The 22,631-nt window shown below is 42.7% G+C and overlaps 1 protein-coding gene across 20 annotated transcripts in view; it reads left to right on the forward strand.

The window, feature by feature from the left end:
- Positions 1-22,631, forward strand: part of LOC121575511 (calpastatin) — a 73,442-nt gene that overhangs the window by 35,490 nt on the left and 15,321 nt on the right. For 5 of the 20 annotated variants that reach the window (XM_041888641.2, XM_045223004.1, XM_041888645.2 and 2 more), the window contains 8 exons: positions 16,418-16,483; positions 18,546-18,686; positions 19,085-19,180; positions 19,559-19,714; positions 20,983-21,027; positions 21,135-21,236; positions 21,351-21,431; positions 21,933-21,968. In XM_041888641.2, coding sequence (XP_041744575.1) covers positions 16,418-16,483; positions 18,546-18,686; positions 19,085-19,180; positions 19,559-19,714; positions 20,983-21,027; positions 21,135-21,236; positions 21,351-21,431; positions 21,933-21,968 — 723 coding nt within the window. Of the gene's footprint in view, positions 1-4,217; positions 4,328-16,417; positions 16,484-18,545; positions 18,687-19,084; positions 19,181-19,558; positions 19,715-20,982; positions 21,028-21,134; positions 21,237-21,350; positions 21,432-21,932; positions 21,969-22,631 lie in introns of those variants that run through there. The other 15 variants (XM_045223011.1, XM_041888658.2, XM_041888652.2 and 12 more) reach the window with 14 other exon arrangements.

Here is a 22,631-nt window from a genome sequence, read left to right on the forward strand (position 1 = left end):
AACAGCCTGATTTTGACTGCTGTCAATGCTTTAAGAACACGCCCAAAGGTTACCAAGAGTTACCGAGTGAGTCGGTCCCACCCGAGTTGTTCCACCCCAGTGTAAGCATGTCACGCATACACACACTAGTGGGGAGGACTTGATTTAGTCACAAAAAATAAAACACAAATAAATGCAAAGGGGAGCGATTACGTAACAAGCAAAGAGGTCAGTGGTTCGTTTGGTTTTCCTTTTTAGGATATTTTTTGACAGACCCAATCTGGTTGGAGGAGTGCAGACATAATAGAGAGCCTTCAGATCCAAGACATCTGGGGAACACTTATTTCCGTGTCGTACACCAATTGATGCCCAGCCCGTATATATCATGTATAGACACGATATCAAGTACAGTGAGGGGAAAAAAGTATTTCATCCCCTGCTGATTCTGTACGTTTGCCCACTGACAAAGACATGATCCGTCTATAATTTTAATGGTAGGTTTATTTGAACAGTGAGAGACAGAATAACAACTACAAAATCCAGAGATTTTTTTAAATAAATTGATTAGCATTTTAATGAGGGAAATAAGTATTTGACCCCTCTGCAAAACATGACTTAGTACTTGGTGGCAAAACCCTTGTTGGCAATCACAGAGGTCAGACGTTTCTTGTAGTTGGCCACCAGGCTTGCACATATCTCAGGAGGGATTTTGTCCCACTCCTCTTTGCAGATCTTCTCCAAGTCATTCAGGTTGAGGCTGATGTTTGGCAACTCAAACCTTCAGCTCCCTCCACAGATTTTCTATGGGATTAAGGTCTGGAGACTGGCTAGGCCACTCCAGGACCTTAATGTGCTTCTTCTTGAGCCACTCCTTTGTTGCCTTGGCCGTGTGTTTTGGGTCATTGTCATGCTGGAATACCCATCCACGACCCATTTTCAATGCCCTGGCTGAGGGAAGGAGGTTCTCACCCAAGATTTGACGGTACATGGCCCCCTCCATCGTCCCTTTGATGCGGTGAAGTTGTTCTGTCCCCTAGCAGAAAAACACCCCCAAAGCATAATGTTTCCACCTCCATGTTTGACGGTGGGGTTGGTGTGCTTGGGGTCATAGGCAGCATTCCTCCTCCTCCAAACACGGCGAGTTGATTTGATGTCAAAGAGCTCGATTTTAGTCTCATCTGACCACAACACTTTCACCCAGTTCTCCTCTGAATCATTCAGATGTTCATTGGCAAACTTCAGACGGGCCTGTATATGTGCTTTCTTGAGCAGGGGGACCTTGCGGGCGCTGCAGGATTTCAGTCCTTCACGGCGTAGTGTGTTGCTAATTGTTTTCTTGGTGACTATGGTCCCAGCTGCCTTGAGATCATTGACAAGATCCTCCTGTGTAGTTCTGGGCTGATTCCTCACCGTTCTCATGATCATTGCAACTCCACGAGGTGAGATCTTGCATGGAGCCCCAGGCCAAGGGAGATTGACAGTTCTTTTGTGTTTCTTCCATTTGCGAATAATCGCACCAACTGTTGTCACGTTCTCACCAAGCTGCTTGGCGATGGTCTTTTAGCCCATTCCAGGCTTGTGTAGGTCTACAATCTTGTCCCTGACATCCTTGGAGAGCTCTTTGGTCTTGGCCATGGTGGAGAGTTTGGAATCTGATTGATTGATTGCTTCTGTGGACAGGTGTCTTTTATACAGGTAACAAACTGAGATTAGGAGCACTCCCTTTAAGAGTGTGCTCCTAATCTCAGCTCGTTACCTGTATAAAAGACACCTGGGAGCCAGAAATCTTTCTGATTGAGAGGGGGTCAAATACTTATTTCCCTCATTAAAATGCAAATCAATTCATAACATTTTTGACATGCGTTTTAATGGATTTTTTTGCTGTTATTCTGTCTCTCACTGTTCAAATAAACCTATCATTAAAATTATAGACTGATCATTTCTTTGTCAGTGGGCAAACGTACAAAATCAGCAGGGGATCAAATACTTTTTTCCCTCACTGTATGTGTGCACAAAACACAAAACAAAAATATTACATTAAACAAATTAAATGCATTTAACAATTAAATGCATAATTATCAATCATAACAAAGTACAGTTTTCACCTTGTTACACTACACAAACAATACACTTCTCCACAACACTGCATGGATATATCAATATTACATGACATTATTACATGAAACAACTAAACGTTTCCTAGTCTGTAGTTGTGACATCTTAAAACCTCCCAGGGCAACATGACCACCCAAGACAAGAACTGCCTGATCTGTCCCTTTCTATCTTCTATGTGTTGTTGTCAACAAACGTTGACTGAGGACATTCCATGTCATTTAAACCCCTTCTGTCTCACAGAACACATTGATTCTTTACAGATACAAAGTAACAAGTACATTAAATGGAAAGGAACATTGAAGGAGTGTCACACTGATGGTGGAGAGTTTGGGACTTTCCCCTTAGAATTTGCTCTCTTTCAAACACACTCATATCTGTAGTTTACAGTAAGTGCCACTCTTTCTCTGGACACTAGTGGGAGCCAGCCTGCTAGACAGGCCCTTCTCAGTTTACTTAATGGTTCTACATCTTAGAAGCTGACTTATCTATCTGAGGAGTTAAGAAAACAATGTCTAATATCTATTGAGTTTTGTGGCATGGAAGTATTGAAGCATTGGTAAATCAATTGAATTCAAGCTCATATGACATCGTAGTTTAAACATAAGCATGAGTTCGCGTAGCCATGTTTTTCCGCACTCTTCCATAAGGCTTGGCTAATGTCCCGTCGCGACATTTTCCTGTGTGTTTTCATAGTAGCTACAACAAGGTCTTTGAAGACTGTTTTGGGTAAGGGAAGAAGCACATATTTTTCCTCCATTATCCTCTCTCTCATCCTCCCTCCCGTCCTTGCTATTTCCTCTTCCTCCCTCTCTTTTCATTTTTAGCATATAATCATTGGTCTCGCTCTCCCCCCTCCCTTGCTCCTCTCTGTAAAAGGGTGTGGTTTGGGCTAGAGGCTCCATGTCACACTCTCGCTTTCAGTCCCTCTCTTTCTCCCTCATTCTCGTTCTTTATACCATTTGTCTGTTTTTATATACAATCAATCAATCACATGTTATTTATAAAGCCCTTTTTACATCAGCAGACGTCACAAAGTGCTATACAGAAACCCAGCCTAAAACCCCAAACAGCAAGCGATGCAGATGTTGAAGCACCTCCTCTCTCTTTCTCTCTCTCCCTCTTTATGCTCTCTCTCTCTCTCTCTCTCTCTCTCTCTCTCTCTCTCTCTCTTTCTGGTTTTGAGTGGCTCTGCTGTTCAGATTCCTAAGCAGTGAGTGTATCAGACACACCTTATTGCAGACAGACAGACAGACAGTCCTTGCAGCAAAGCCACCTCTGCCCAGCCTGCTTCGACTCCACCCATCTCTATCACTATTAAATATATGCTTAGGAATTGGTCAGCTCACATTACAGCACACACAATACATTCACTGCTTAATCATCATTACTCATTTCTACATGTAGGCTGTTGTATCTGTTTTTTTGTACCGCCACATATGCACAAACACACACAGTCAGAAGACCCAGCCCAAACTTTCCCTCACACATGTAGGGGATTTGATTATCTGGCCCGGGTTGCCCCGGTGGGAGGAGATTGCACCGGGTGAAAAGTGATTGCGTTCGTTTTGGAACCGGACTGCCTCCCAGGCGTGATCCAGGTGCAAAAGTGCCGTAGGTTAAGCACGTGGAGTAATGCGTAGGATTCTGTGTTTTTCAAATGCAAAAGTGATTGCTTTTGATAAAAATACTTTATCTGCCTTCCCAATGAGAACGAGTTAGAAAATTCCAACATATATTTAATGGAAAAGTCATGTTGTATGTTTCTGAACAATGTACCATGCTGCCTTGTTGACAACATGGCCGAGCGGCGCAGATTACTGTTCGATTTTAGAAGGGCGCTCCTTCCTCACCGCTTTTTCCCGTCACGCCACGGGCCATAGACCGGTGCACCGCGGTTTATTTTAATCGAACTCCCTCAATGGAACTGACGGTCTTGTTTGTTTTTCCTGGCTAGCCTTGTGAAGGAGGTGGGCACAGTGTCCCCTTTCAACCAATCAGATCCAGGCATCTCCACTTCCTTTTTGGAAAAGGGGAGGTGCTTGAGCATTACTGTCCTGTCGGGCTTGTCCAAGTGGGAGGAGCAGAGGTTTTTATCTCTAGTCTGTGGTTTGTATGCATGTGTGTTTGTGGGACTTCTATGCTTCATCCAGAGGGAATATAAGGTAATTTAGCCTCAGCACAGAGTCGGGGACTATCCAGATAAATACAGGATACACTCACACTCAAATCTATGGTATGTACCTAAACACAGCTTTTCTGTGTGTGTGTGTGTGTGTTTTGTGGTTTCCTCTTTTGGTGCCAGCCCTATAGATTTAGTTTGATGGTTTTGTCATATTGCTGAAGCGGCAGTTGACCTACACTGTTGTGGTGAGTGACGTCATTATCTTTTATGAGCAGACATATCCACCACAGATGTTACTTGAGTCAGTCAGATGAAGCCATGGGGCTTCTGATGTTTACATGTAGTTTACAGTTCTTAACATCTTAACTAGGAAACTTAGCAAAGAGCTCAAAACAGCTGTATGTGACCGAGGGGGAAATTACAGAGATCGCTTGGAGGCAAATTGCTTCGTTATTAAATTGAACTCTGGCAGACTTGTTCTGTACTGTAAGATGTTACCTGGTCGAGGAAGGGAACTCTGTGATGTCATCAGAGTGCTGCTGGCGGTGTAGATATAGTGATCTGTTGAGATTATATTAGGTTCACAATACGACATTTAGACTCAAAAATCATTTGAGGATAAGAGAGAGCCTGCTTTTATACACACACACACATTCTGACTTTTACTGTGAACTGTGAGTCAATTCACTTATTGCTGTTGTGACATTTGACAAACGTGACAATCCGCTGTGAAAAAGCATTATTATGACAACAGGAAGTATGCTGCAGTGTCGGTTTAAGATGAGGGAGGACATTTTTTTTAAATGAGCGTGGCCTTATTTCTATTACAGCATATTAGATGACTGTCATTCATATTTCGTTCACCCAGCTCAATGTAACATCAATAGGTGTGGGCTACTATACGATACTCAAACTTTCCCTATACCCATCATGAGGTTGCTACAACCTAGCCTATGAATGAAAGTTTACAGCCTACGTGCACAGGTCGAGAGAAATTTGAGTAATCAAGGTGACAAACATTGACATTCAATACCTCCTTGCACAATCTTGCCTGCATCTAGCTGATCTAGCATGTAATCATTAGTCCAACAGTTGCAAACAAGAGTGTCTATTGGACAAATTCAGGTCTGTTTATCCCCGTTTCGTTCCGTTTGCTTCATTTTAAGAAACATTTTTCAACATAATTGGTGGAATGAACACACCCCTGATCACACGCAAACACAGTTCACTTTCATAGTAGCTACATACAAAAAGCGTTGATCGTTGGATAATTCCTTTTTGCTTCAATGCGCTCTCCTCCTCTCACCTTTTCCCTTTGCTTGTGGACTTCAGTGCACAACAGTGTGTTTTAATCAATTATTTGGTGACGTGAACATATTTAGTGTAGTTTTATCTAAAAAGGATAACTTTGTTAATGTTTCACTATTTACATTTTTATGAAATTCATTCACCCACTTCCTCTGCTGAGGAGCCTCCACTGGTATGCTGTGTTTGTCACGTTCATTGAAGGACGGGACGGACCAAGGCGCAGCGTGATATGCATACGTGTTTATTATAACGAATAAACACAACAACAAACGAAACGAAACGTGAAGTCCAAGGTAGACACAAACAACATACCTTACACGGAACAAGATCCCACAACCCACTAGTGCCAATAGGCTGCCTAAGTATGGTCCCCAATCAGAGACAACGAGCCACAGCTGCCTCTGATTGGGAACCACACCGGCCAACATAGATCTACACATAATAGAACTACAACATAGAATATATATAACAAAGAATATACACACCCTGACTCAACATCTGAGAGTCCCCTGAGTCAGGGCGTGACAGTGTTTTAGACTTGTCAGATATTACTGCATGACATCTTTGCAAAGCAAAGCATGAGTCCAGGCAGTCGTGAGCTCTTTCATGTTAGATGAGTTCATTCTAGTCATTGATGTCTGTTTTCCAAATTACTCCAACTATCACACTATTTACATTAGGGCAATTCCACTGTAACGGAATTACGTTTTTACTTTAAAATGTATGCCAATCAAAAACCATTGATTTCCAAGTTTAACAAATCATTCAACTCCATTCACAAGGACTACTTTGAGCAATTCACATAGAACATTTCACAAAAACACATTTACTGGAAGAACTGTGCAGATGCAAAGTTTGGTAACAAAAGTACGGTAAAATCTCCCTCCGTTTTTTTTGACCACATTTTCCAAAAACTCTGTTAAATATCTGCTCCAAATTAAGATTCAAAGATGTCTGCAGAAAGAATGGGGTGTCAACTATGACAAAATTATAATAATTTGGTTTACAGTAGGTGAAGTGGATTTACATCCCGTAACGAAATTACGGTAACGGAATTACATCATTGGTCCCTGATCTGTACTTTACAGAAATGCATAATTATGTATATGAATATCATTCTCTTCATGGTGATGTATCCTGAATAGGTACAAAGGTAGAAATATGCAATATTCATCTTTTGCATATTTAGTATTATTCTACACACTGACTATTATTGTAATGACCTATCCTTTTGGGGGTACTTAAGAATACTTATTTTTTTATTTTTTTTGAGACCATAGGCCTACTGGTAAGGTTTATATGGGAGGATACTTCAGGGGTACTCGGGGCAGAGCAAAATTCAGTTGGTGCTACGGTCACCAAAAAAGGTTGGGAACCACTGCAGAAGAGCCCAGTAGAGTACAGTAAAGTATAGTTGATATGTTCAGTACAATGCAGTACATTATACTGTACTCTACTCTAGTGTGCTTTACTGTACTGAACTATACTGTACTTTTATTTTCTTTACTGTCCTGTACTGTACAATACTGTGCTGTCCAAACTTGTGAAACATAGATGTCTATGATTGGTTCAGATTTGGTCCGGCCTGGGCTGACTGACCAAATTTCAAGTACTTTTCAACGTCCATGGACACCCGGTGTCGGTCGGTATTCAGTGGGTGAGGATGCTTGTTACAGTAAATGGAAAGAGGGTAGGTGTCATGGTAGGTGAAATTACCGGGGGGGGGAGAGAGAGAGCGGCAGAGAGAGGGAGGGGTTGTCCAGACTGTTTTCAGTCTTGCTTTGACCACCAGATGACAAAAATAGAAAAAAACCCAGTTATGAGCTGAACATAACAGGATGCCAATGTAAGTATGAAAAAAAATATTTATGTATGCACTGGATAAGAGCGTCTGCTAAATGACTAAAATGTAAAATGAAGGGAGGACAGTAGCAGGTGACCCAAATATGGTTTGTGACTACTGTGATTTCCCATTGTAGCCAATTCAGTTGCAGTAATTCCATTACAGATTTTGGGGTAATTCCGTTACCGATTTGGTAACTGAATTACATGTTTTAATCACTAAATAATAAATAAATAAACTTGATATCAGTAAAAATATTATAACAAATTGGTAGGTCTACCTTTACTTGTTACTTCTGTTAACTTTATTATCCTCCTTCTTCATGAGGGAGAGAAATGTGAAAATATCTTAAAGATATGTGGGTTTTTGGTAACGGAATTACAAGGCACAATGCAATGTTTCTTAAACTTACAGAAGGTAAATAATGTATCCAAAGCTAAATATAAGTGTTGATATTAGCAGGCAAGGGTCTTTACTTCAACATTATTGTGTTTTGATTTATTTCTAATACCTTTTGACTTTTTCTGGTAGATGTTGTCTAAGACCCCTTTTCCATGTGTTTGACCAGAAATCAAAGCCTTTGCTTATTCCTAATTTGTAGGATGAAAATGGGTATAAAATGTATAAATGCCTTAATTTCTCAAAAATATAGACTATTTTCTTTCATTTGACACCCAATTTGACATGTTCTTATGAACTTTACATGTTGGTGCTCATGGGTCCTTTTGGATGGAAATGTCTATTAGCATAGCTATAACACCAGCTGAACCAGTACATGACACTACTAGACAGAATTGTCCCTATATAGGTCGGTATGACATACTTTGTAGCCTACACTGGTTAGCTTACTCATTTGGTATCACTGTAGCAGCTAGCTTGCTGTTGCTATCAGGGTTTGGGTCAATTCCAAAGTAATGACATACTTTGTGTCCATGTTAGCCAAATGCTTTGTCATCACTGTAGCAGCTAGCCGTATTGCTATACCCAGCCCTGTTCCCCTGTAGCAGCTAGCCGTGTTGCTATACCCAGCCCTGTTCCCCTGTAGCAGCTAGCCGTGATGCTATACCCAGCCCTTTTCACCTGTAGCAGCTAGCCGTGTTGCTATACCCAGCCCTGTTCCCCTGTAGCAGCTAGCCGTGATGCTATACCTAGCCCTTTTCACCTGTAGCAACTAGCCGTGTTGCTATACCCAGCCCTGTTCCCGTGTAGCAGCTAGCCGTGTTGCTATACCCAGCCCTTTTCCCCTGTAGCAGCTAGCCGTGTTGCTATACCCAGCCCTTTTCCCCTGTAGCAGCTAGCCGTGTTGCTATACCCAGCCCTGTTCCCCTGTAGCAGCTAGCCGTGTTGCTATACCCAGCCCTGTTCCCCTGTAGCAGCTAGCCGTGTTGCTATACCCAGCCCTGTTCCCCTGTAGCAGCTAGCCGTGTTGCTATACTCAGCCCGTTTCCCCTGTAGCAGCTAGCCGTGATGCTATACCCAGCCCCTTTCACCTGTAGCAACTATCCGTGTTGCTATACCCAGCCCTTTTCACCTGTAGCAACTAGCCGTGTTGCTATACCCAGCCAACTAGCCGTGTTGCTATACCCATCCCTGTTCCCCTGTAGCAGCTAGCCGTGTTGCTATACCCAGCCCTTTTCACCTGTAGCAACTAGCCGTGTTGCTATACCCATCCCTGTTCCCCTGTAGCAGCTAGCCGTGTTGCTATACCCAGCCCTTTTCACCTGTAGCAGCTAACCGTGTTGCTATACCCAGCCCTGTTCCCCTGTAGCAGCTAGCCGTGTTGCTATACCCAGCCCTTTTCACATGTCTGTTGTGGTCTGTGGGGTGGGGCCCAGTATAAGTCAACTCTTTTCATAGCCCAGCTCAGTAAAGTAAAGACAATCTCTTTAACCCTATGGTTGAATAAGCACTCATATTAAACCCCTAGGAGGAACAACCCTACTCTCTCCTGGTTACACAGACTGACATATGAATATATTATTAACCATGGCAGCATTGGCTCCTGTGCCACGCTGGCTGCCCCTTTATGCAGTATTTTAAGTGGTGCTGTGAGTAATGTTTCTGTGCCATCATTTGATACACACCCTTCTCGGGCGTGGCTATAGGACTCTGACTTAGTGTGTGTGTGCGTGCATAGATAGTTTCAACTGGTTTCAGGGCAACTGGTCCTTAAAACAGCTACATGTCTATTTTAGTGATAGTGTTTTGCTATTATTATTCAGTAGTAATACTAATAATAATAATAATAATAATAGCAAAACAGAATACTGTGTTAGACTCATGAAGTAGGCCTACCTCCAATAAGGTACACCCAGTCTTGTATCACAATCAGCAGTAAAAGTGACTGGTTAGTCGTAGTTTATAACACCTTTTAGGTTGGACCCCGAGAGATGCATTTGTGTGGTTGACTGGTTTCCGCTGTACAGTCACTGTTGACATTGAGACATGTTCTTATTCTGCCTGGTACCTGCCCTCTATTCTCTACCCTGCCAGTGCTTTGTGTGGTTCTTAATGGACTGTATGCAGTAGGGCTGACTGTTGTTTATCTATCTGCCTGTATTAAAAGGTATCTGGGTAGTTCTGGGAGCTAGGTGAGCTAGCCTAACATGTCTACAGATCACGTGTGTGTCTGCATGGGTGGACACCTTCTCCAGGATTTTCCCTGAGAGAGCGCCTTGAAGGGAAAAAAACTGTTGTTGTTGTGACTGGTGGTTTTAATGGTGTGCCACCCAAGCAGATACAAATCCATTCAGCATACTTTTGTGTACACTAGTATGCACTTAATGCCACTGATTGTCCAGAGAGTTCACTCACCTGGTGTTCCAGGTGTAAATCAGTTCCTTATTGGACGGGAAGAATGCTGTGGACCTTGAGGCCAGATTTGAGAATAGGGGGTCATAGGTAGTGATGAGGGAAAACATTGATACAGTTACATATGGGGATGTTACTTTTGACGATATATCGTATAGTTTTGACAATATCGCAATATTATTTTTGCGCTAATTGGCTGTACCTGCACCAAAACTCCAGTGTGTGTGTGTGTGTGTGTATATGTGTAATATATATATATATATATATATATATATATATATATATATATATAGTTGTTTTCTCATGGCTCTCTCGTCCCTCTGCAAATGTATATTTGGAACATCGAATCGCAATAAAGTAACAGTATCGAATCATAATACATATAGAATTGTGAGAATTGCAATACATATCGTATCGGCACCAAAGTATCGTGATAATATCGTATCGTGAGGTCCCTGGCAATTCCCTTCCCTTGTCATAGGCTGTATAGCTGGAGTGTAGAACAGTATGGCTGGAGTAGCTATAGAGAATCAGTGTGTAGAGCTGAAGTAAGTAACCATGCTGCAGAAGGTCAGTCATCCTCAATCTGCAGCCATGAGGTCACTGACTACGGAATGTAAATGAGATGTCAAAGGTCAACAGTTATCACACGCTGGTCTGACATCAGCTAGGTGGTAAATGTTTCCCATTCCTGAGACCCTCAGTTGCCTGTTTAGCATTATTCTTCTCTGGCCTAGCTAGCCGTTAGCACACCAGAGGAGAAATCCCATTCGTACACATTAGCCAAATGTGCTACAATTCTGTTCATCATTACCCTTGTGTAGTGAATGCGGACTAACTGATCCAACTGATCTTTCACTTGACTTGACAAAAATGTCTCTGAGTTGATGTCTGGTGTGTACTTTTTGACATTGAATCAAGAGCTAAGACGGACCTTGGTAAGTTTAGAATGGCTATTAGCTTGTATGCTATTAGCCTCTGCCGAGTACCAAACAACTGGATGTTCCGGTCTTCAGGGGAAATGGAAAGACGCGACTTCCGCTTTTGGAAGTTAACAAGGCGACACTCCATCGTAACTCCTCCTCCACATTTACTGGATTGGTTGAACAGTGCAGAAGATAACCTCCTCTGACAGTCTTCTCGTCAGGAACAGTATGTAGGGGATCTAGTTTCAGGCGTTTATTTTACGCCTGCTACGTTCGGTTAGGTTGGACAAGGACTTCATACAACATGAAGGCCAGAGGGGCAGGGTAGTTAGAGTCAGTGGGGTTCGTTGAAGTAGGTTTTGTTGCATTAGAAATGAGAAGTGTGGTTTGTTTACACACCCAAAGCCACTTCCTTTGTCGTGTGCTGTTGGTTGGAAGACAGAGGAGAAAGCTCGCAGTGAGATGCCCATGTTCCTTTGCTGCCATGATCACATGAGTAGATTTGCAACCAAATGCCTTTTGAATCAACGTCTTTGTTTTGGGTTTGTTTTCCCCCTCAACATTCTTTAATCAACCACAATAGTCTGTAATTTAATTTGAAATAAACATACTTGAGTAGCTTGGGTCTAACTAGAGGCATTCAAATAGAGTGCTCTGGTATAGTTTTGCCAACATAGAGATACAGATAACAAACTAATTGTATCTCTTTGGTTGCCAAAAGATGAGCCAGCCAGGTGCCATGCCAAGCCACCGCCCTCTCTTTGCCTGTCCTTTCATTCGCCGGCAGAATCTGGTGTGTTGCCTAGCGCAAAAATATTTATCCAAAAGGAGGGCAGCGTGACTCGTTAGCCCACTTTCCGCCCCTGGGTGTATGTGACCTCACTTTCCCCTCCCTACTTCCTCCCAACCCGTCTGGGGGGGACTTGTTCCAATACTTTACTGATAAATCCTTCCCTCCTTTCCTTCCTTCATTTGAGGTTCATTACTGATTATCACTTACTGGTGAAAACACCAGGCTGCAACCATGATATCACATATCTAATCACGTACAGTTTAAATCAGGGATTGCCTCAAACCCAGCTCGCTAAGGCCTTTAGTTTTGACAAGGTCAACACCACTGTGCTCCCACAAGACACACTCTTAGAAAAAAGTGTTCCAAAAGGGTTCTTTGTATGTCCCCATAGGATAACCCTTTTTGGTTCCAGTTAGAACTATTTTGGGTTCCATGTAGAACCCTCTGTGGAAAGGGTGGAACCAAAAAGGGTTCTTCAAAGGGTTCTCCTATGGGGACAGCCGAAGAACCCTTTTAGGTTCTAGATAGCATATTTTTTTTCTAAGAGTGCATAGAGGAAGTAATGTTGTCAGAGTGAACAACAGTAATCACTCCAAGGAATGTTGAATGGCAAAATAAAGTTAATCTGAATAGTATAAGTAGTATACTATTAGTATAGTACAGTATTTTACTAGTAAGAATTTAGGATACAGTTTGACTAGTAAGATCTCAACCTCTGTCATTCTTTCTCTCGCTCTCTCCATCTGTCTCTCGCTCTGTCTCTTTCTCCCATTTCTATCATCTCTGTGTAACAGTAGAATCGTTTTAAACTGGCTTGACTGGTTGGTTCAATCTAAACATCTTAAAGATACTTAGCAGGGTATGAGACACTCACACACATTGTTGGGAATCATAGCATAATAAATACAGTATGCTGTGCTGTAACTCTGGGACATAGGGAGAATCTCAAAACACATACTCCTCGTGTCCTCTCTCCTCGCCTCCTTCTCAAAACCCATTGGATAAGAAAGCCAGAGGTCAAATCTAAGGTCCTGCCACTCTCACCTTCTCCTCCAATGAGTTTTGAGAAGGGAGAGTGGAGAGAGGACACGAGGAGTATGCAATTGAGATTCTCCCATAGCCAGTATGGGTGGAGAGGGTGTATGAAGTCTTCTTGCCCCGTGGGTCACCTCCACTAAAAGGGTCCCCTTTAACATACTCCACCTGGTTTCTGCATTCCTCAAACCTGCAATGTTAGTTAGTTATTCTCACCGCTTCAGTCACAATTCCACATACACCCAACAGTAGGATATGGGATCTGCTTGGTTAATATCATGAGAAAAGCTGTAGAGAATCCTTGGACAAACTGTTTTGATTATATCATATGATGCTATCAGTCCATTGACATGTGGGGTGTCAGTCATGTCATATAATTTCCCCTTCTCTCTAGAGATCAGCTGCTTCACATGTCACAGTTGTAGCGTGTATAACAGGGGATATATAACCTCTGGAATACACACCTAAGGTTGGTAATTGATGGGTCCTCTTTGATGTGTGAACGTAAGCTAGGGCATGAGAGAAAGATTCCGATTTCCTGTGATATCGGTTCTGACCAAGTCTAGATACATTTCCAGAAAGTGTATCGTCGATTCCCGTGGTCTTCTTGAATATATAAGTGAAAATGTATATCACGAAGAACTACAAGTTAGGCATTATAATAACACAAGGGTAAATCCATTTGAATTCAATCACTTTTTGACAGCACCCTTTTGATTTGAACAAAACCTTCCATACATATTAGCCCATTTTAGAAGTGTTCAGAAAGTGACTTTCATGACCTGAATGCCAAAACATTCAAGAGATAAAGGTGCTCAAAGTTGAACCCCACCATATCATAGTTGTAGACCCTACCATACCATGAGACATCCATGTCTTCATCACTGGAAAAGATAAACGTTTGAGATTGGTATAATTTAAAAGCTTACAAACAGGGTTGTCAAACTATTATAATTTATTGAAATATACCCTGTATTCAAGAGAATGTTGTGTCTCAACCGATGACGGGCACAACACAAACACCTCAGATGTAAAGTAGGGTCTAAGCTACAACATACAGTGCCTTGCAAAAGTATTCATCCCCCTTGGCGTTTTTTCCTATTTTGTTGCATTACAACCTGTAATTTAAATGTATTTTTATTTGGATTTCATGTAATGGACATACACAAAATAGTCCAAATTGGTGAATTGAAATGAAATAATAACGGAAAAGTGGTGTGTGCGTATGTATTCACCCCCTTTGCTATGAATCCCCTAAATAAGATCTGGTGCAACCAATTACCTTCAGAAGTCACATAATTAGTTAGATTGCACACAGGTGGACTTTATTTAAGTGTCACATGATCTGTCACATGATCTCAGTATATATACACCTGTTCTGAAAGGCCCCAGAGTCTGCAACACCACTAAGCAAGGGGCACCACCAAGCAAGCGGCACCATGAAGACCAAGGAGCTCTACAAACGGGTCAGGGACAAAGTTGTGGAGAAGTACAGATCAGGGTTGGCTTATAAAAAAATATCAGAAACTTTGAACATCCCACGGAGCACCATTAAATCCATTATAAAAAAATTGAAATAATATGGCACCACAGCAAACCTGCCAAGAGAGGGCCGCCCACCAAAACTCACGGACCAGGCAAGGAGGGCATTAATCAGAGAGGCAACAAAGAGATCAAAGATAACCCTGAAGGAGTTGCAAAGCTCCACAGCGGAGATTGGAGTATCTGTCCATAGGACTACTTTAAGCTGTACACTCCACAGAGCTGGGCTTTATGGAAGAGTGACCAGAAAAAACCATTGCTTAAAGAAAAAAATAAGCAAACACAAAAGGCATGTTGGAGACTCCCCAAACATATGGAAGAAGGTACTCTGGTCAGATGAGACTAAAATGGAGCTTTTTGGCCATCAAGGAAAACTCTATGTCTGGCGCATCACCCCGAGAACACCATCCCCACAGTGAAGCATGGTGGTGGCAGCATCATGCTGTGGGGATGTTTTTCATCGGCAGGGACTGGGAAACTGGTCAGAATTGAAGGAATGATGGATGGCGCTAAATACAGGGAAATTCTTGAGGGAAACCTGTTTCAGTCTTCCAGAGATTTGAGACTGGGATGGAGGTTCACCTTCCAGCAGGACAATGACCCTAAGCATACTGCTAAAGCAACACTTGAGTGGTTTAAGGGGAAACATTTACATGTCTTGGAATGGCCTAGTCAAAGCCCAGACCTCAATCCAATTGAGAATCTGTGGTATGACTTAAAGATTGCTGTACACCAGCGGAACCCATCCAACTTGAAGGAGCTGGAGCAGTTTTGCCTTGAAGAATAGGCAAAAATCCCAGTGGCTAGATGTGCCAAGCTTATAGAGACATACCCCAAGAGACTTGCAGCTGGAATTGCACGTTCAAGTTTTCTGTTTTTTTGTCTTATTTCTTGTTTGTTCCACAAGAACAAATATTTTTCATCTTCAAAGTGGTATGCATGTTGTGTAAATCAAATGATACAAACCCCCAAAAAATCCATTTTAATTTCAGGTTGTAAGGCAACAAAATAGGAAAAATGACAAGGGGGGTGAATACTTTCGCAAGCCACTGTATGTGAATATGAAATAAATTGGGGTTTACGCGTTTTTTGATAATTTACATTGAAGGTAAAAGTCATAATTAAAAAACAACAGATTTTTCAAGCAATTATTAAATAGTTTGACAACCCTGTTTGTTAGCTTTTAAATGATATCAAACTCAACCGTTTATCTTTTCCAGTGATGTCTCATGGTATGGTGGGGTATGCAAAATGGGTCAACTTTGAACACCTCTATCTCCTGAATGTTTTGACATTCAGGTCCAAAACGTCACTTTCTGACCATGTCTTCCATGGGCAAACATGTATGGAAAGTTTGGTTTAAATCAATGGGGATGCTGTCAAAAAGTGTTTGCATTCAAATGGATCTACCCACAGGTAATAGTGTTATAAGTGTGTGAATCAGTCAGCTTTTCACTTTTCGCTGCTATGTGCCACAATAGCTAGTGAATAGGAGACATTCTAGAACCGTTGGTCATTTTATCAATGGAACAGGATTGCTACATGTGATGTTTCTCTGCCCTTGTCATGCAAAATGTGTGTGAGGAAATGGTACAGACATTTGAGAAGCATGGAATGTATTGTTTTGCTGTGGTTCATTTCAAGCCAAGAATATGCTAAATTGTGTCAGTGATTCTGACAATGATTAAGTCTGTGTTTTCTACTATGAGTGACGAAAACTTCTCCGTTCATTGTATGTTTTTTAACTCTCTCTCTCTCTCTCTCTCTCTCTCTCTCTCTCTCTCTCTCTCTCTCTCTATCTCTCTATCTCTCTATCTCTCTATCTCTCTATCTCTCTATCTCTCTATCTCTCTCTCTCTCTCTCTCTCTCTCTCTCTCTCTCTCTCTCTCTCTCTCTCTCTCTCTCTCTCTCTCTCTCTCTCTCTCTCTCTCTCTCTCTCCAGTCGCAGCCCAGACAATATTCACCCACTTCAGTGGCACAGGTTGCTGTGAATCCAGCACAATTTGAGGTAACATTACTACACACTCTTCCTTAACCCCTCTTCTCTCATTCTCTCTCACCCTGTCCCTCTCTCCTTTTCCCTCTCTCTGTCTCACACACCTCTTCCTCCTCTTCCTCTGCCCAGCCTTCACCTTCTTTTCTTTGGGATAGGTCCCAGTTTCTGATCTGGCTTCCAGTTTATTTGACCCTTGGCCCCTTCTTTGGGCGATGCTTGGTATTGTTAATGTCTTTCCTGTTTCGACAGAGTAGTGCTGCCCAGTGTGTTCCAGTCTGTGTTATTACCATAAAACCATAAAGGATAGGGAAAACAATTTAGCAAGATTATATAGAAAAAGAAAACTCCCCTCTTCCTCCCATTCAGGCAAAGGATTGGTCACACCCAAATGTTCAGGGAGTGGAACAATGGCTTTAGAATGAAATATAGGCTTATGTTATTCAGCTCATTTGATTTTGTAAATGCTTCCAACTAGAATGTTTTAAACATATCCTGAATTATTCTATACATTTCTAATAGGCTTGGTATTTTGTGTTTATTATGTGCTTGGCTTTATTGAGGGACATTTTTTTAAATTCTTGACTCTGTAAAGGTGATGACCTCCAGACATAATTTCACACCAGTGTTGTTATGTTGTCACCCATTCAGGAAATGGGCTGTTAAAATAGGTTGTTAAGAATAAGAAAATCCAATGCATTTCTGGATCCAGGGGACAGTATTTCTGGATCCGGGGGGACAGTATTTCTGGATCCGGGGGGACAGTATTTTTGGATCCGGGGGGACAGTATTTCTAGGTTTCAGGAAGGCAGTAGTGATGCACTTGGCCATCCGCAACAGTCAATGTCTTCCCTACTACTCCCGAGTGGCGCAGTGGTCTAAGGCACTGCATCGCAGTGCTAGCTGTGCCACTAGAGATCCTGGTTCGAATCCAGGCTCTGTCGTAGCCGGCCGCGACCAGGAGACCCATGGGGCGGCGCACAATTGGCCCAGGATAGGGGAGGGAATGGCCGGCAGGGATGTAGCTCAGTTGGTAGAGCATGGTGTTTGCAATGCCAGGGTTGTGGGTTCGATTCCCACGGGGGGCCAGTATGAAAAATACAAAAAATGATGTATGCACTCACTAACTGTAAGTCGCTCTGGATAAGAGCATCTGCTAAATGACTAAAAATGTAAAAATGTACTGTCAGTTCAAAAGCTTTATGCTAAACAGTAGCACTGTTTTAGTTGCTTTCTCTCCAGAAAATAGAAAGATGAACTACAGAGAATGCCTATAGTCAGCACACATTGCACAGCATCTTCTTTAACTGGTCTCCAGCCCAATATTTATAGGGCCTACAGATTGGACAAACTGTTCCTTTGTTTGAATTTCGTTTTTTGTTGTTGTGGGGTTGGGCGGGCAGTGGGGGAACTGAAAGTAAAAAAATTAAAATAAAAGGGTTTTAATCAACGTGTAACCAAAGTTTACAACCTTGATTTAGGTGTTTTGGTAGGTCGTTGACCACTCAGGACAAAGGAATTACCGAACTGGTTTCCATAGAGAAGTTGTATCAGTTCCCTGAATCACTTTCCTGAATCTATTCCAAAATTCCTCTCTCCTATGCCCAAACAATGCCATGGTGACAGCAAAGGGCAGAGATGCCAACCTGAGGTGGCGTATTCACATGTCCCCCAACTCCATGACAACACAACATAAAATGCAACCTATTCTGGTGTCTGACTCCGCGTGAAACCCAGGAAGAGTGAAAATTCCTTTGGCTTGTGAAGCTGTGACAGACTGTTTGCTACGTAGGAAAGCTACTCAGGTTTCACTTGTATCAAATGCATGCACTGCATACCTATGTAGAGATTTATGCATACGCACACGGTTATGTATAGGACTATATGCATCTGTACATACTCTGCCGTATGGTCATCATTTTTACTTTCCAACATTTTTTGTTCTTGTCAGTCATTTGTTAGTTTTTTGAGGGGAAAGCGTCACTAGGCACAGAATGATATAGATAAGCAATTGGATAACGCAAGCTGAAAGGAATCAAATGTGACCGAGCCAATCACAATCCTTGTTGCATTACAGAGTGCATCTGCCGCCTCAACCATGGCTACGAAGCCAGGTGGAGCCATGGGTGGAGCCACAGGAAGTGGTGTCGCAGCGGGAGGAAGTCCTACTACAGCCGGGACAATGCAGAGAGGAACGGCCAAAGTGATGATGCCAGAGGTAGACTGGTTACTGTGTCTATGGAGATTCTCGTGGGACAATCATGGCTTATTCTGACATTCTTAACTCTCTTCCCAAATGCATTCCCATGGGTGTAGTGTACACTCTGTTAAATGGAATCTCACTCTTCTACTCTTTATTCTCACCTGCAACCCTTCAGTCACAAGCTCTTTACATCTGCTTGGGCTCTCTGCCATTGACTCCTTCACAGCTTGGCCATCACTCTTCACTATGACCGCAATGAGCTTATTGATTGACTGAGCTTTTTTACATGCTGGAGAATGGGATTAGGGCTCTTCACTGTCTATTGGAGATGTGCGTAACATGTTGTTGGCTGGTTTTTGTTTTTCCTAACCACATTTCCATAATGTGTTCTACACCTGCTTCTTGGTTTGTAGACGGCACTTGTCTCTCCTAACACTGCGGCAGCAGGTGCTACTATTATTGACATACCAACACCTGGGACCAGAGGCAGTCCTAAAGACACCCCAAAGGTAACGCCAAACACCCCTCCCCTAAATATAGTAATGGTTTCATCCTCTGGCCGTTGTATGACCTGTTAATAGTCTGAATGACTGCTGGGTTTCAGATTCCGGGTAGATGTTGCCCGTAGGCACAGATCTAGGATCAGCTTACCTTCTCTAAATGCCTAACTTAACCAATATGGGAAGTGAATGCAAAACTGACCCTAGTTTAGTGTCTAGGGCCAACTTTACCCTACTTTACCCCCTAGATTTTAATAACCCCTGCACCTCACACTCACTGGACCCCCATTCACCTTTACATATTTGAATTTAAAGGGTGTCAATACATTGAATCTGCTCTGTTTGTGTTGTATCCATTGAGTTTTAAGTCATTCCTCTTAATTATAGACTGCACCCATGCAACCTGCCAAAGCTACACCTCCTACCCCTGGAGGAGTAAATATTGTAGGAGTGGCGGCGACACCGTGGAAAGCTGAAGTACCGAAGCTCAAAGAGTCTCCGAAACAGACAGCCACGGTAGATGGCAGACAGTCGATGAGTGTGGTGCGGCGCCTCTTTCTCCTCCATCTTTATTCTTTGCCCGGCCTAGCTCTCTTTAACCTCACTCTCCCTTTCAACACTCTCTTCCTGCGTCATTATTCCATGTCTTCTTCGTCATCATCAGACCTTGAGGTTTTAGTCATTCTCTTTGTCTCCATATTCTTCCACCCCTTTATATCCTCCATTTTCTCTCTGCCGATATACTTCAAAACGTATCTCTGCTTTGGACTTCCTTAGTTTTGGCCTGGAGGTGTCTGTGTGTCTAACTGGGAATTGAACGGACACTTCTGCTCTCAAGCTCTAATGTGACTGAGTCTTACCAGCATGCCCACACTTGTGTTACGCTCGACACGTCAAAACAAACCATGTCTGTCAAGTCTGACACATCAACACAGAGAAGGCACAATATATTTCCACCTTTGCTTTTTCGTCTGGTTGCTTCGCACCACATCTTGTATTGCTTTCTGAGTATTGCTTCCAGCTTTGCGTACCTGGTTTAGGTTGATGGGGTCCTGTTCATGTATTTCTGTTTCGCTGTACCCTCTTTGAAACCCTATGGCAGTGCTTACCACCGTCCTATTACTTTTCTTAACAGTGACGACAAATTACAAATTCTGATTAGGTACTTATGCCTTTCCTTTATCATTACCTATGGGAGATAAGGTGTTAACTATCGTCCTATCACTCTACTAAACTTTGACTAAGATTATGCGCAGCTCTCTGAGCTCTGCTCTACACCTAGTCTAATGGAATGAGCCATATGCATTTGTAGAGTGTGCCCACCACATCAAGCAAAGCTGACATGGGTAAAAAGGATCCTGCTATGTTGCCTCAGGCTGTTTCTGCAGGCGGTGCCGCGGCTTGAGGCGCCTCTTTGAAGGGTCCAGAGACCAAGGTAGACTCCGGATTACTTTTGGATATTAACTACGCTGTAGTAGAAGACGACTCTTGGGGGTGGGGCTATCCCTGGTGTTAGGGGGTTATCATTGATCACTTCCCTGTGTCTTCCTCATTCTTTCTCTGTTTTCACACTATGTAACCATGAATTATAACAGTGGAAGCAGTGAGGAAGGTTTACTGTACCATTCTATATTTTATTTGACTACAGGAAAAAGAGAGTGCTTTTTGCTCCTGCGTGACTACTACCTATGTGGGTTTGTTTGAATTGAACCCACAACCACCCAGAAGCTCAGTTGGGCACAGGATCTGAGCAGTATCACATATAGTAGCCCAGTGTTGTATTCACTAACCTCTCCTGCTCTGGGTTGCAGGTACAGGTGGAGGTAGGTCCCCCAGCAGCCAAGACAGCCAAAGCGGTAAATAATAGATCTATGTTTTCTCTCTATGTGGGTTTTATATTGCACAAAAATGAATGGCATGGAGTTGCGTTGCTCGTGTTTGAGTTGTGTCGCATCATGTGTAGGAGCTTGCTGCGGACCCCTTCGATGCCCTGGCTGATTTCTTGCCCTCGTCAGAGCCTCTCCCCGCTGCAGGCCCTGTATACACCGGGCCAGAGGTGATAGAGGTACAGCACCCTCACATAGTGTGTGTGTGCGCACGGTGCGAGTTGAATAGATGTGTGTGTGTGTCCACCCAGTCACCAAATGTAACAGTGTGTGTTATTGCATGTGTCACACAGCATGGCTTGACCCATCAGGAAGCAGTTATATGTGGGGGGAACAACTGCCCACTGCCCCCAGCATACCGATTTGAGGACATGGTCAGTCCCTAACTCTTAATCACCCTTCTCCTCCAGTCTTCTTCCTCCTCCTCCTCATCATAATCATCATCATAATCACTTCTGTTGCTGTTAGAGAACTTTGAGTTTGTGTGTCTTTAGCTTTGCACCGCAGTGCTCTCTTTGACATGACACATTTGACTGAAACTCTTGGTCATCAGGTCTCCTAGCCCCTAGCCTATCCCTGGACACTTGTGTAGTTCGGAGATGACTTGATAGGTGTAAGCAATATGGCCAAATGTCCACCAAGCTGATCAGAGAACAAGATGGAGCTACTACCATATGTATGCAATTCTTTCAGATCTAAATGCTAGGGTCAGGGCTAGGGTTAGTTTCTGGACCAGGCTGGAAAAGCCTGTGTATAGTTACCGCCCTTGAATCATCTTTTGTCATTCTTTTCAGAACATGATCAGATTCTATTTAAATCTAGGCATACTCAACTATGTAATTCATTAACTTTTAAAATGGTTTTCATTTTCATAGGCCCCTGTTGCAGATGTCAAGCCAAAGGATGTCCCGGTAAGTCATTGTATTAACTGCCAGGCAATGCACTGTATGCTGTGGCGAAAACACAGAGATATTGACTCCCCCTCTCCTTTCTTCTTTCTCTCTCCTTCTCTCTCGCAATCTTTCTCACATACACAAACGGACTCACACATGCACGTGCACACACACTGAACGAAATAAACCATAGGCGTGATTCCCTGGTCTCTTCTGACAGTGTTGGTTACCTCTACAGTGTGGAATGTTGCATTGCACTGAGGGATGTTGGCTCTGCAAACAACAATAGACCCATCTCAACCAGCAGGTTCTAGTTGTGCCAAACCCTATTACACACACACACACATACACACACACACACACACACACACACACACACACACACACACACACTAACAGAGGATTTATAGTCAACACACAATCACTCATTACTCGTTTTACATTTTTACATTTTAGTCATTTAGCAGACGCTCTTATCCAGAGCGACTTACAGTTAGTGAGTGCATACATTTTTTTCATACTTCACACCTATTCACCCATACACACCTACACAAACATACTGTATACAGGCCGTTCTACCAATTTGGTGCTTTTTGAGAAGTGTAACTTGGTCCCCAAAAATGTTTGATTTGACCTAATTTTAACAATCTGTCATAAAGAGCACATGTTCAACTTCATAGA

Source organism: Coregonus clupeaformis, chromosome 10, assembly GCF_020615455.1.
Source record: "Coregonus clupeaformis isolate EN_2021a chromosome 10, ASM2061545v1, whole genome shotgun sequence".
Taxonomy (NCBI): Eukaryota; Metazoa; Chordata; class Actinopteri; order Salmoniformes; family Salmonidae; genus Coregonus; species Coregonus clupeaformis.